This window comes from Syzygium oleosum, unplaced genomic scaffold (assembly GCF_021117445.2).
Source record: "Syzygium oleosum isolate NSW1041296 unplaced genomic scaffold, Sole_v2.1 Sole_v2.02, whole genome shotgun sequence".
NCBI classification, from domain to species: Eukaryota; Viridiplantae; Streptophyta; class Magnoliopsida; order Myrtales; family Myrtaceae; genus Syzygium; species Syzygium oleosum.
Window position 1 is genome coordinate 19,880,418 of NW_026607486.1, and position 11,962 is coordinate 19,892,379.

Sequence of the window (11,962 nt, forward strand, 5' to 3'; positions counted from 1 at the left end):
TCGTGTCTTTGAAACGATAAATGGATAGTTAGGTTATGCATTTCGTTGCTAATTCCACATATGCATCAACAAAAGCTACGCAAAGCAACCTCAGTGGCTTCTTTTAATAGTTGGTAACTCTTTCCATCTGTACGGTCAATTTCGATTTAGTCAATAATATCCATAGTCAATTCCCAACGGTAACTATACACAAGTCAGAAGGGTAGATTATGCATTTTAAATATGGTCATTTTGTGTAATGAGTGCCCTGTTAATTATACCGTAATAGGAAAATTTTCAATTTTTTAATGGCACTTATCATCTACAAGTATAGATGGTCCATTAAAAATTATAACGTTTTCATTTGTTGATTGCTTAGTAAGTTTCTGGTAACACTCGATAAAAAGATCCTTTAAAATATAAAGGATCGATACATCTTCTCATAGGAAATATACACATGCATCAATAAAAAACTTTTCAAAGGCAGTTGAGTGACGAGTTCCAAATATATTAGAAATCATTTCAACAATCTAGTATAAAACCTAGATTGTATGTTCGAAATCTATAGCTGGAATGATATCAAAATTACAACAGTCGATGACTTTAAAATTAAAAACATGTTGATACGAGTTTCAATTTTAGCACACTCTATACAAATTTATTGAAAAACACGTTAGTAACTTTTCCAAATCTCAATATATTTTTGAGTTTGTGCACTACTAAATTAACGTCCCAAATGTGTATTATATAGTGTGGTAATTTCTCAAGTGATTCCACTCCCAGTTGATGGTTGGCGAGGTAGATTATTTTATGCCTTTCAAATTGACATATTGTGTTATTTAAATATCAGTCGTTTACAATATTAATAGTCATCATTTAAGGAACTCCATACTTATTTACATCGAAATAGAATGGAAAAAACTTAAGGTGTAGTGTAATTACACGAAATAAATAATTTACATAATAATATTAAGAGAAGGTATCAATCCCACGGGCCATGATCCGATCCGACTGCTCCAAATCGCACGGCCCAAAACTCTCCCCGCCGGATTAGAAAAACAAAAAAAGTCAACCGATCCTCACACGCGCGATGACCGAGCCCCACGGGGGGTCACATGTGCGGAATGCATCCCAGAGAAGCCTTCGCCAACGCGTTCACGAAGTGGGACCGACACCGCGACGGCCCGAGCAGACTCCGGTGGCCGCCGCTCCGCCCACCGGCGGCGGAGTCCTGCTTTTCGCCTTCGGCCGCCGGGAAAAGCGGCGCCGGAGCTCGCCGGCCCTGCCTCTTCCTTATGTCGCTCAACTCCATCCTGGCGGGGAACTTGGTGATCCCGATCAGAGCCCGGTACTGCCTCCTCCGCGAGGAAGACGACCCGACGACGGAGGCGGCAGCCGGGGCGACGGAGCTCCTCGACCGCGCCACTCGGAGCGAGTTGGACCGGAGGAGCTGCCCGCTCGCGAACCGGACCTTCGCGCCGTCTCGGCGGAAGCTGTTGAGGCGGCCGAACGAGTCGGAGCGCAGCAGCAGGGAGTCGACGCGGCGCGCGCGCTCGTCGAAGGGGATGGATTTGCCGCAGAAGAGGAAGGCGTCGACGGCGGAGATGGTGGGGCCGGCGGTGGAGAACTCGAAGTCCGATGCCTCCAGGAGCGGCGAAGTCGGAGGCAGAGGGGGGTCGGGCTGGTGGAGGGGGGAGAAGTGGAGGTCGCAGAAGGAGAGGGCGTCGTCGTCGGCGTCGTCGAAGTCGCGGGGAAGAGGGGTGTCCGACATGGATGGATGAAGAAGAGGATGGATGAGATGAGGAAACGGAGAAGTGGGAGGGTGGCGGGTGTACTCGTGCTGGGTAATGAGCTTGCTGTTGTTGGGGTCGGTGATGGGTGAAGAGGGAAGGGGAAGCGGAAGAAGTATATAAAGGGGCGGTCAAGCGACGGCTTCTGGAACATAGGATGTGCTTTTAGAAAGAGAGAGAGAGAGAGAGAGTGGAGTTTTCGTAGGGAGTGAGGCTTCTAGATGAACTCGCAAAGGGAGGCGTTGGAAATTGACCGACTAGACAGACCATCTAGAACTGCTGCAACGAGTTCGCTTTGTTTGCGCGTTCTGCCAAGAAAACTAGCAAATCTAGAAGAGTATGATATATAAAAATGAAAGAAACAAAACAACATAAAGAAAAAGACAGGAAAGAAGGAGGAGGAGCGGGAAGAAAAAGGAACGGAGAAGGGGGGGGCATTCCGAGAATTGAACTCGGGACCTCTCGCACCCTAAGCGAGAATCATACCACTAGACCAAATGCCCTCCTACGTACTCCATTTGCAACACGATTTTTTAAAAACAAGAGTATTCAAGAAACGGCGCGGGCTCTAAACCCAACTGTTTCGGCCCAATTACGGCGAGGAGACAATGCTCCATTACCTCGAATTTTCGTAATATCTCCGGCCCTTTCCTCCTGCCTTTCGACCCCCGATCCAAATAAATTGCGACGAAAGTATTGCTTTACCCTCTTTCTAAAAAACGTTGCGGTGGCCACAGCTCGTTATAGTGGAAATTTGTACCTTTTCCCGAGACCCACCTATCGAACTAAGGATGCGTTGGTTTGAGCAAAAGTATTTTATGGGAATCTGTTTTCTGGACTTTTACCCGTTTAACTCGCCGAAAATGATAAGTCAACCGAAAACACTTTCCGGTTAAGGAAAATATTCATGTATAAAATTAGGAAAGTGAATTCCCTAATTTAAGAATGTGAAAATACTTTCCGAAATTATTCATCTTGCATCTATTTTTTCTTTTCTTTTCTTTTCTTTTTCCTTCTTCCTTCCTCCACCGCTAGCCGGCCTCGGCGACAAGCCACAAGCACGGGTTGACGACACAAACGCATTTTGAAATCATTTTCCAAATGAGATCCAAACACTAGAAAACTTTTTCGATTACATATTACCAAATAAATGAAAACTAACTATTTTCCCGAAAAATGATTTATCGGAAATTTTCTTTCAGAAACGTTACGTCTTCCGTGAAACAAACGCACCCTAAATCTATTCAACAAACTTCTCAGCACTTTAGGGGCACGTGGGATGACAAAAGATTCCGAAAAAAAGCGGGACTAGACATCACTCGGAACACCTACATTAGTGACACGTGTACGATTGTGGCAATCATCCTATGTTCATCAGGTTGGTCGGACTTACACGACATTATAGTGGAGATCATCCCCGTGCTTGATTAGTTCCGATCATGTCATTGCAAAGCAAAACCTACATGAAAACGATAACCCCACAAAGATGGAGGAGGGACAGCATCCACAGTCGGGCATGATTTTGTGGACTATTGACCTAAAAGCTGACGATGGGGTTTCCCATTTCTCCCTTTTCTCGGTCGCCATGGGATGGAGGTCTCAGCATCTTATGGACAGAGAGAGCCATTTGGAGCACGGCAGCGCAGCCCCCAGCAAAAGGGCAAAGAGAAGCCTCCAAAACACAGAAGAGATCCATCGATCTTTTAAAAAAAAAAACCAGATAACGGAGACCTCAATTTGAAAAAAAGAAAGAAAAGGGGTCCAAGGGACACTTGTTCGTGGTTCGTGGGGAGGTGGAAACCCCAATCTAGAAAGTGGAAAAAACACGTCTTTCAATCACGACCGCTCGTGTCATCAATAGTGTGTTTGATTGTGTCCCTTTGAATCGCCTGCTGTTCTAGAAGAAGATCCGACCCCAATGCGAATCATCTATCGAAATCTGGTGGAGATTTGGGGGTTGAGTCGCACTCTTTTCGTTTCCTTATCATCGCTTTTGGCCGGACCAAGGGAAATTGCGCCTATTAGTGGTAAGGCGGTGAGCATGCCCATGAATGATCATATTATTCAACCCTTTTAGCTTTCGGTAAAGTACAAGTGAGAAAGCATATAAAAATAGCTCTCTCTCTCTCTCTCTCTCTCTCTCTCTCTCTCTCTCTCTCTCACACACACACACACACACACACACACACACACATATCTATAGATGCGTGTATGTAAATATGAACATGGGTTTACAGTACGTATGTTAAACGTATATGCTGTCGAAGATGGTATTGTTATCCTTAAGATGAAGTATCGGGAAACCGTGTCACCATGACATCCTATATATTTACATAAATGAGATAATGATATAAATGGTTCCTAAACTTTTGTCTAATGTGTAATGTGATATCTGAACATGTGGTCCATGAATTTTTGGTAAATGTTCAATTTAATCCTTGAATTGCATGAAAAATGTTTAATAACACTAAACAAATTAAAAGTTTAGGGATCACATTAAATAAATTTAAAGTTAAGAGATCATCTTACATATTGAGTCAAAATTTAAGAACGATTTATGCCATTTACCTTACATGAATTAAAGCCGGGATTCCATTCATAATTCAAAGACATGAGTGTGGGGTCCAAGACCAAAGAGAAAGAAAAGGGGTCCAAGGGACACTTGTTCATGGTTCGAGGGGAGGTGAAATATCCCCAATCTAGAAAGTGGAAAACACGTCTTTAAATCACGACCGCTCGTGTCATCAACAGTGTGCTGATCGTGCCCCCTTATCATCTCTCGCCTACCTTACCTTTGGTAAAAAAGCTGGTGGAGATACATATGGGGGTCGAGCCGCACTCTTTTCATTTCCTTATCATCGCTTTTGGCCGGACTTAGGAAAAATTGAGCCTTTTAGTGGTAAGGCGGTGAGCATGCCTATGAGCACATTACTTGACCCTTTTTTCGCTTTTGGTAAAGCACAAGGGAAAAAGCATATAAAAGTCGTCCGTTTGTGTGCAGTCTCTCTCACACACACATATCTATAGATGCGCGTATTTTAATATGAACATAAGTTTGTAGTACGATAATTGGTATATGTCTATTCTCATGTTAAATGTATATATTATTGGAAATAATATTGTTATCCTGTAGATGAAGTACCAGGAAACCTATATTTTTACATAAATTATGAGAAAATGCCACCAAAAATCCCAAACTATATCACTTGTGACAAATTTACCCTGAACTTTTTTTTGCGACACGAAAAATCTAAACTATGTCACTTGTGACACATTTACCCCACAATACTTTTCCCAAGGGCATTTTCGTCCTTTTCCTTTTTCTGTTTTTTTTTTCCTTTTTTTTCTGTCTTCTATTTTCCCTCCGCGGAGGGAAGCCGGTGAGGGCGACCCTCGCCGATTGCCCTCGCCCGACGCCGGGGAGGGCTGCCCTCGCCGGCGTCAAGCGAGGGCGACCCTCACCTGGGCGAGCGAGGGCTGCCCTCGCTAGCTTCCCTCCGCCATGGCCGACGGAGGGAAAAGAGAAGAAGGAAAAAAAAAAGGAAAAAAATAGAAAAAGAAAAAAGACGAAAATGTCATTGGGAAAAGTATTGTGGGGTAAATGTGTCACAAGTAGTATAGTTCGGGGTTTTTCGTGTTGCAAAAAAAAGCTCAGGGTAAATTTGTCACAAGTGACATAGTTTGGAATTTTTGGTGGTGTTTTCCTTTTGGTAAAGTACAAGCGAAAAAGCATATAAAAGTCGTCCGTTTGCGTGCAGTCTCTCTGACACACATATATGCGCGTATTTTAACATGAACATGGGTTTGTAGTACGATAATTGGTATACGTCTATTCTCATGTTAAACGTACATATTATCGGAAATAATATTGATGAAGTACGTACCAGGAAACCTATATTTTTACATAAATTAGAGCCAGGTTTCCATTCATAATTCAATATAGTACGCGAGAGACGTGAGTGTGTTGTCTAAAACCATAGAAAGAATAGCATTTACTTGAAAAAATTGGCTTTAGATGTTTTTTCGGGGGAAGAACACTAGAAGTGCCAAAATTCGTCTACGGTGCTCACTTTAGTGCCAAAAGTTTTCACTGGATCACTTAAATGCCAAATCGGAGAAAAAACGATCAGTTAAGTGCCAACAGCGAGAAATTCCGATCAACTTAATACGTGGCTTTTATAATAAAATTTTTTATCTGAGTTTGGTTTTTTTTTAAAAAAAGGGAAAAGATCACAAAAAACCCCAAACTATGCCACCTGTGACACATTTACCCTAAACTTTTTTTTTGTAACATCAAAAACCCTAAACTATGCTATTTGTGACACATTTACCCCAATGTACTTTAGTCCATGGGCATTTTCGTCTTTTTTACTTTTTCTTTTTTTTTTTCCTTTCCGGCGAGGGTCACCCTCGCCGGCGTCGGGCGAGGGCGAGGGCCGCCCTCGCTCGCCCAGGCGAGGCGACCCTCGCCCGACGTCGGCGAGGGTCGCCCTCGCCCGACGCCGGCGAGGGCCACCCTTGCCGGAAAGGAGAAAAAAAAAGAAAAAGCAAAAAAGACAAAAATGCCCATGGACTAAAGTACATTGGGGTAAATGTGTCACAAATAGCATAGTTTGGGGTTTTTTGTGTCACAAAAAAAAGTTCAGGGTAAATGTGTCACAGGTGGCATAGTTTGGGATTTTTGGTGGTCTTTTCCCTTAAAAAAATCAATCTATGTGGCATTTCCACGTGTATATTTCGATTTTTTTTAAATATTTTTGCTGATTTTTTTCCTTCTTTTCTTTCTTTTTCTTCTATCTTTGACCGGTGACTGGACACCGGCCACCGGCCATGGCCGGCCGCTTGGCCTGGCCTGGACGAGTCCGCCGTCGCTCGCCACAAGTTAGGCCCAACCCCTGGGCGATGCTCGGCAAGGCTGCCGTGGCCTGGGTGAGGGCTGGCCTCGTCGGATCTGGCGAGGGGAGCCCTCGTCGAGGCTCGCCCACCCTCGCCCAGGCGAGGGTTGGCGTCGCCTCGCCAGATCTGGGCAAGGCGACCCTCGCCCTCGAAAGCCACAGGCCAGGGCCGAAGGCCGACCCTCACTTGGGCAGGGGCGAGCCCCGGCGAGGGTTCCCCTCGTCAAATCCGGCGAGGGGAGCCCTCGCTGGGGCTCACCCGCCCTCACCCGGCAAGGGTCAGCTAGGCCTCGCCTGTGGCGAGCGACGGCAGCCTCGTTTGTGCGAGGCCAGGCAGCTGGCTGTGGCCAGTGACCGGTGTTCGGTCACCGGCCAAAGGTAGAAGAAGAAGAAAGAAAAGAAAAAAATCAGAAAAATATTTACAAAATTGAAGTGTACATGCTAAACTACGTTGTTTCGAAGTGTACATGTTGACTAAACCTCCGGCGAGCCACATCGACTTAAATAATTAATAAAAAAATGCCATGTCGGATTTCTGGACCGGAGTTGGCACTTAAGTGATCATTTTTCAAAAAGTTTAGCATTTAAATGATCCGGCGAAAATTTTTAGCACTAAAATAAGCGTCGTATGTAAGTTTTGGCTCTTCTAATGTTCTTTCCATGTTTTTTCCAACTGGTCAATTGGCAAGATAATGAATGCTGTCAGTGGAAACAAATGTCCTTGTTTGAACTTTCTCCCTTTGCAATAAATTAGAGTGAGATTTACCTATGTCGATTTTCCAAAAAATATAAATATATATTTATAGATTGTGATTTGTAAGTATTGGAAAAGTTTGCCTTGCGTCACTAGTCTAAGTTCACGGGGACGTCTCACTATCGCACACGGCTTTACATTGCATAAGCAGTGACTACATATGGTCAATGACATGAACAAATATCAAAGAGGAAAAAGACACCCGCATAATACCCATTAGAAAATAATTTGTCCTATACACATATGACTAATCGGATATTTCAAATCACGATGTGTTGCCTACGAGAAATTTCAGACGCCAGATCTGCCACGTCGTGCGTGGGATAGAAGTCTTATCTCCGATGGAAATGAACATTGACGATTTGCATGCATCTACGCGGATGAATCTAGTAGGAAGGTTCGGATATCTCGTATCAAAACAAATGATGATCTGCTTCTCCAAATCATGTATTTTTATACTCTGTAATAAAACAACGCCGACTCTGATAAGTGATATTCCTATACTTCAATAGCCAATAGTTGAAAGAAAAAGTTATACCTATAACAATGAGGTTTGAAATTTTGCGAGCAAACTGAATTTTTGGTAGTACCCGTCCATCGCATGTGACCAAAATATAAGAAGTGTGGTGATCCAAGCCTTTGTTTCGAGCAAGAAATAGTCGAACGCGCTTACCATTTAATCCCCAAAATTGGAATTCGACTTTGATTTCTGAAAAGAGAACCTCTTTCTCTAGTGGATATTTCCTAAAATTTACATTTGAAGACTTTTGTACTGTATACCGCGTCCGTATAATATAATTTTCTCCTTTCTTAAAGGAAAAGAAAGAAAGAACTTCTCCTCCTCACAATTTTTTTCCAGATGCATTATAAGAAAGTTTATAATTTCGAAGTAAGTGTGTTATTTACCAGAATACCAGACTTGCCGAACAAGAACAAATTTGCTGTAATTGCTGGGATTTCCTTCTTTTATACACTTTCTAAAGAGAAAGTTCATGGTTCACCAATACAGGAGTCAACTTTATCATATATCGGGGAAAAGTGCCAAAAAAGTACTATACCTTTTACATTAGTGCCAATTTAGTCCTAAACCTTTTTTTGATGCCAATTCAGTCCTAAACCTTTTGCATTGGTGCCAATTTAGTCCTAAACCTTTTTTTAGTGCCAATTCAGTCCTAAACCTTTCGTTTTTGTGCCAATTTAGTCCTTCTAATCAATTTTGATCGGAATTTGCCGACGTGGATACCTGCCGGCCGACGGCCGGTCACCGGCGCCGACGTGGACAACTTTAATAATATTTTAATATTTTTTTGAATTTTTATTTTTTTTCCTTTTTTTTCCTTTTTTTTTTTTTTTTTTTTGGTCTCTCCCTCCTTCCTCTGGCCGGTCGCTGGTCCAGCGACCGGCTAGAGGCCAGAGGCCGGCGAGGTCGGGCCTCGCCGGATCTGGTGAGGTCGTTGGGCGAGGCTCACCCGACCAAGGCGAGGCTCGCCCTCGCCGGGCAAGCCCTCGCCGGCCTCTGGCCTCTGGCCGGTCGCCGGACCGGCGACCGGCTAGAGGAAGGAGGGAGAGACCAAAAAGAAAAAAGTGGAAAAAAAATAAAAATTCAAAAAAAATAAAAATATTATTAAAGTTGTCCACGTCGGCAAATTCCGATCAAAATTGACCGGAAGGACTAAATTAGCACAAAAACGAAAGGTTTAGGACTGAATTGGTACCAATTTAAAAGGTTTAGGACTGAATTGGCACCAAAAAAAGGTTTAGGACTAAATTGGCACCAATGCAAAAGATTTAGGACTGAATTGGCACCAAAAAAATGTTTATGACTAAATTGGCACTAATGCAAAAGGTTTAGGACTTTTTTGGCACTTTTCCCTCATATATTGTGTAGCTACATAGACGAGCAGCCGTGCTCGATCACGTTCTTCATGTGGATTTTTGTGGATCGCTTCAAGTGCGATAATCAAACTCAGAATATGACATGAATCAACTCCTATGCGTCACTGATCGAATATGCAACTGTGCCAAAAAATGAAAACATGCAATGTTAGCTCTATATCTTATTGTATCTCGCATACAAGTAGGGATACGCCAGAGCATCAAATTCGTCGTGTTAGGCCCTTGGATCATTTCATGACAACACCCATTTACCCATTCAGACAAAAAACCATGTCGTTCAGGAATTTTTTGCGAAATGGTAGGCTTTCTTTTCACACATCCTTCCCCTCCAACTCTTTCCAAAAAATACTCATTTCGATGCTTCCAATATAGAAGTTAAACGGGAAGAAGACAATATCTGTTGAGCCCCCCCACGGGAAGATGGGGGTCGATATCTAAAAGAATCTGTTCATCACACGCATCTTGGCTTTAACAATGCGAATCAAACTGTCATCAAGAAGAAGGGGAAAAGAAGAATATTCAAATTGCAGTAGTCATCTGGAACAGAAACACTTGTCAAATGAGAAGGGAAATTAGATAAATTTTGCCTGGTCCTATCTCGCTCTTCTAGAAGAGCCAGCAGAAAGGGCATACCTCCCCATGCAATTAATGTCTCTCTCGATCCCACTTCTTTCATGCATATGTGACTTGAATTATATTAATCTGTTCATCTAGAAAGCCTTCCTCCAACAACCCACCCATGAACCAAACCTAAAGATTGTCCTTTTTCATGTTGATATAATAGGCTATTTCTATTTTAATATTGGTCACTCACCAAATATAAATGTGTATATTGTTCTGCATGGCGATTCATTTCTAAGAATAATTTTACCATCAACCCCACCAGCCGCGACATCTGTCCCTCAACCTTGACCAGTATATAAGCACCTCTTGGAGCCACTTTTTAGAAGAACGGAGATGCCCATTTTTGCATGATCTCCTATTAGCCGATCTTGATTCTCTCTTTTTCCTCCTCCTATCACTTAAACACCACTTTCTCATTCTATTGGCACCATCAACTTCTTGATCCTCATCAATGGCAGCCAACGAATTTCACCAATACCCAGAAGCAGATTTTGGCCAGTACGATGCAGAGGATTCGTTTGAAGCAGAAGAAACGCTCTCCCTCTCAGATCTCCCTCTACACAGTCACGAAGCTGCTCATTTGGATGACTTCAACAGCACAGAGAGTCAAACCTCCTCCTCTTCTTCTTCTTCTGATGAGGATGATGGTGAAGAGGACTTGTTTGAGTTCATGAATCAAAACGTCGCCCTTCCGGCTCAACCTGCAAGCAACATCATCTTCTGTGGAAAGCTCATTTCTTGCGAGGAACCATCATCACGAGTCTATGAAATTCCAACAGAAGGGCAGGCTTCAAAGCACAACAAACCAAGCTCCCCCTCCTCAAGATCAAGAACCATCTCAGAGGGTCTAAAGGATCGACAAAGCATGACTCACACAGTCCATTCCCCAAGCCCACAAAGGGCGAGAGGTTCAAAAGTCCCGCCATTTGAGAAATATGGTTATGCAAATAGGAAATTGTCATCTGGTTACAAAGCAACGGTAGTGGCCTACCCATCTCCTAAGTCCAAAAGCTACTTCATAATGTACGGGTTGTCGAAATTTCCTATGGAGATGGAGCTGAGAGACACCAGGAAGAAACACAAGACAAGTCCTTCCAGGTTGCATCGGCCCTCTAACGGGAGGGACATTGTTGAGGTCAGTGATGCGAATAAAGATGAGAAGGGGCTTTGGGGGGTGATGAGGGCAATAAGTTGCAAAAGTTACCATCCAAATTCCATGGTGAAAACCTCGATCGTCTCAGCACCGCGCTCATGATATCACGGTGTCACCTGCTACGGATGTATGAGACGACGTTTGCATAGATAGAACTTCACGATATAGCGTGTATGTAAGAGGACGGAGTATATCTGCTCCCAGACCGATTGGTTTGGGTGTATTTTCGCTCGGAGCATGCTTTGATTTTTACTTAGGATTGATGCTGTGGATTCAGAATTTTTCCTGGATATACATATCTTGTGTCCTAGGCACGACGGACAGTGGTTAGCAAAACTCGAGCCAAAATCTTGTTTCCGATGTTGTTAGGCATGAGAATCCGTGAGGTAAAACTCTTGACTTGTCTTATTGCTTCTTCTTTGACGTAGAACGATAGCATGCTATTGATCTGAGCGTTCCAAGCTTTTCTCAGTTGGAAGAACCGTGTTAAATTTGACAAATTGGTTGAGGAAAAAAAACAAGAAGCATTTGAGCGGAGGACCTTCGTGATTGTATAGCTCTTGTGAACGCGTAGTTGTAGGTCAATCCAAATTAAATTTGGAGTATCACGAGCTATTGACTTATGGAAAATTTTCATTTTTTAGGTTTATGGTGTTGATTTTTTCCCCCATCTCCATTCCGTATTTCCCTTGCCTTGGATTAATGAGAAGAAAGTACAATTTGAACGTTCCGATTCGAGAAACATAAAGAAGTGACATACAGAGAGATCATTTTCCGGTTTCTTCTATCCGAGACGTCCAACATTAGTTTGCTTCAAAATGAACACGCTCGATCGTCAATTGATGGGAATCTTCCGAGAGAAATTTGAAAA

At 43.1% G+C, this 11,962-nt stretch overlaps 2 protein-coding genes and 1 non-coding gene across 3 annotated transcripts; 1 reads left to right on the forward strand and 2 right to left on the reverse strand.

The window, feature by feature from the left end:
• Positions 1–1,090: 1,090 nt before the first annotated feature.
• LOC115673144 (uncharacterized) lies at positions 1,091–1,750 on the reverse strand. Its single transcript, XM_030595229.1, has one exon. It carries the CDS (start codon positions 1,748–1,750, stop codon positions 1,091–1,093), a length of 660 nt encoding a protein of 219 aa, XP_030451089.1.
• A 450-nt stretch (positions 1,751–2,200) lies between these two features.
• TRNAP-AGG (transfer RNA proline (anticodon AGG)) lies at positions 2,201–2,272 on the reverse strand. Its single transcript has one exon. It is a non-coding gene; the product is annotated as a tRNA-Pro (tRNA).
• An 8,117-nt stretch (positions 2,273–10,389) lies between these two features.
• LOC115673145 (uncharacterized) lies at positions 10,390–11,193 on the forward strand. The gene has a single exon (XM_030595230.1). It carries the CDS (start codon positions 10,390–10,392, stop codon positions 11,191–11,193), a length of 804 nt encoding a protein of 267 aa, XP_030451090.1.
• The last annotated feature ends 769 nt before the right edge of the window (positions 11,194–11,962 follow it).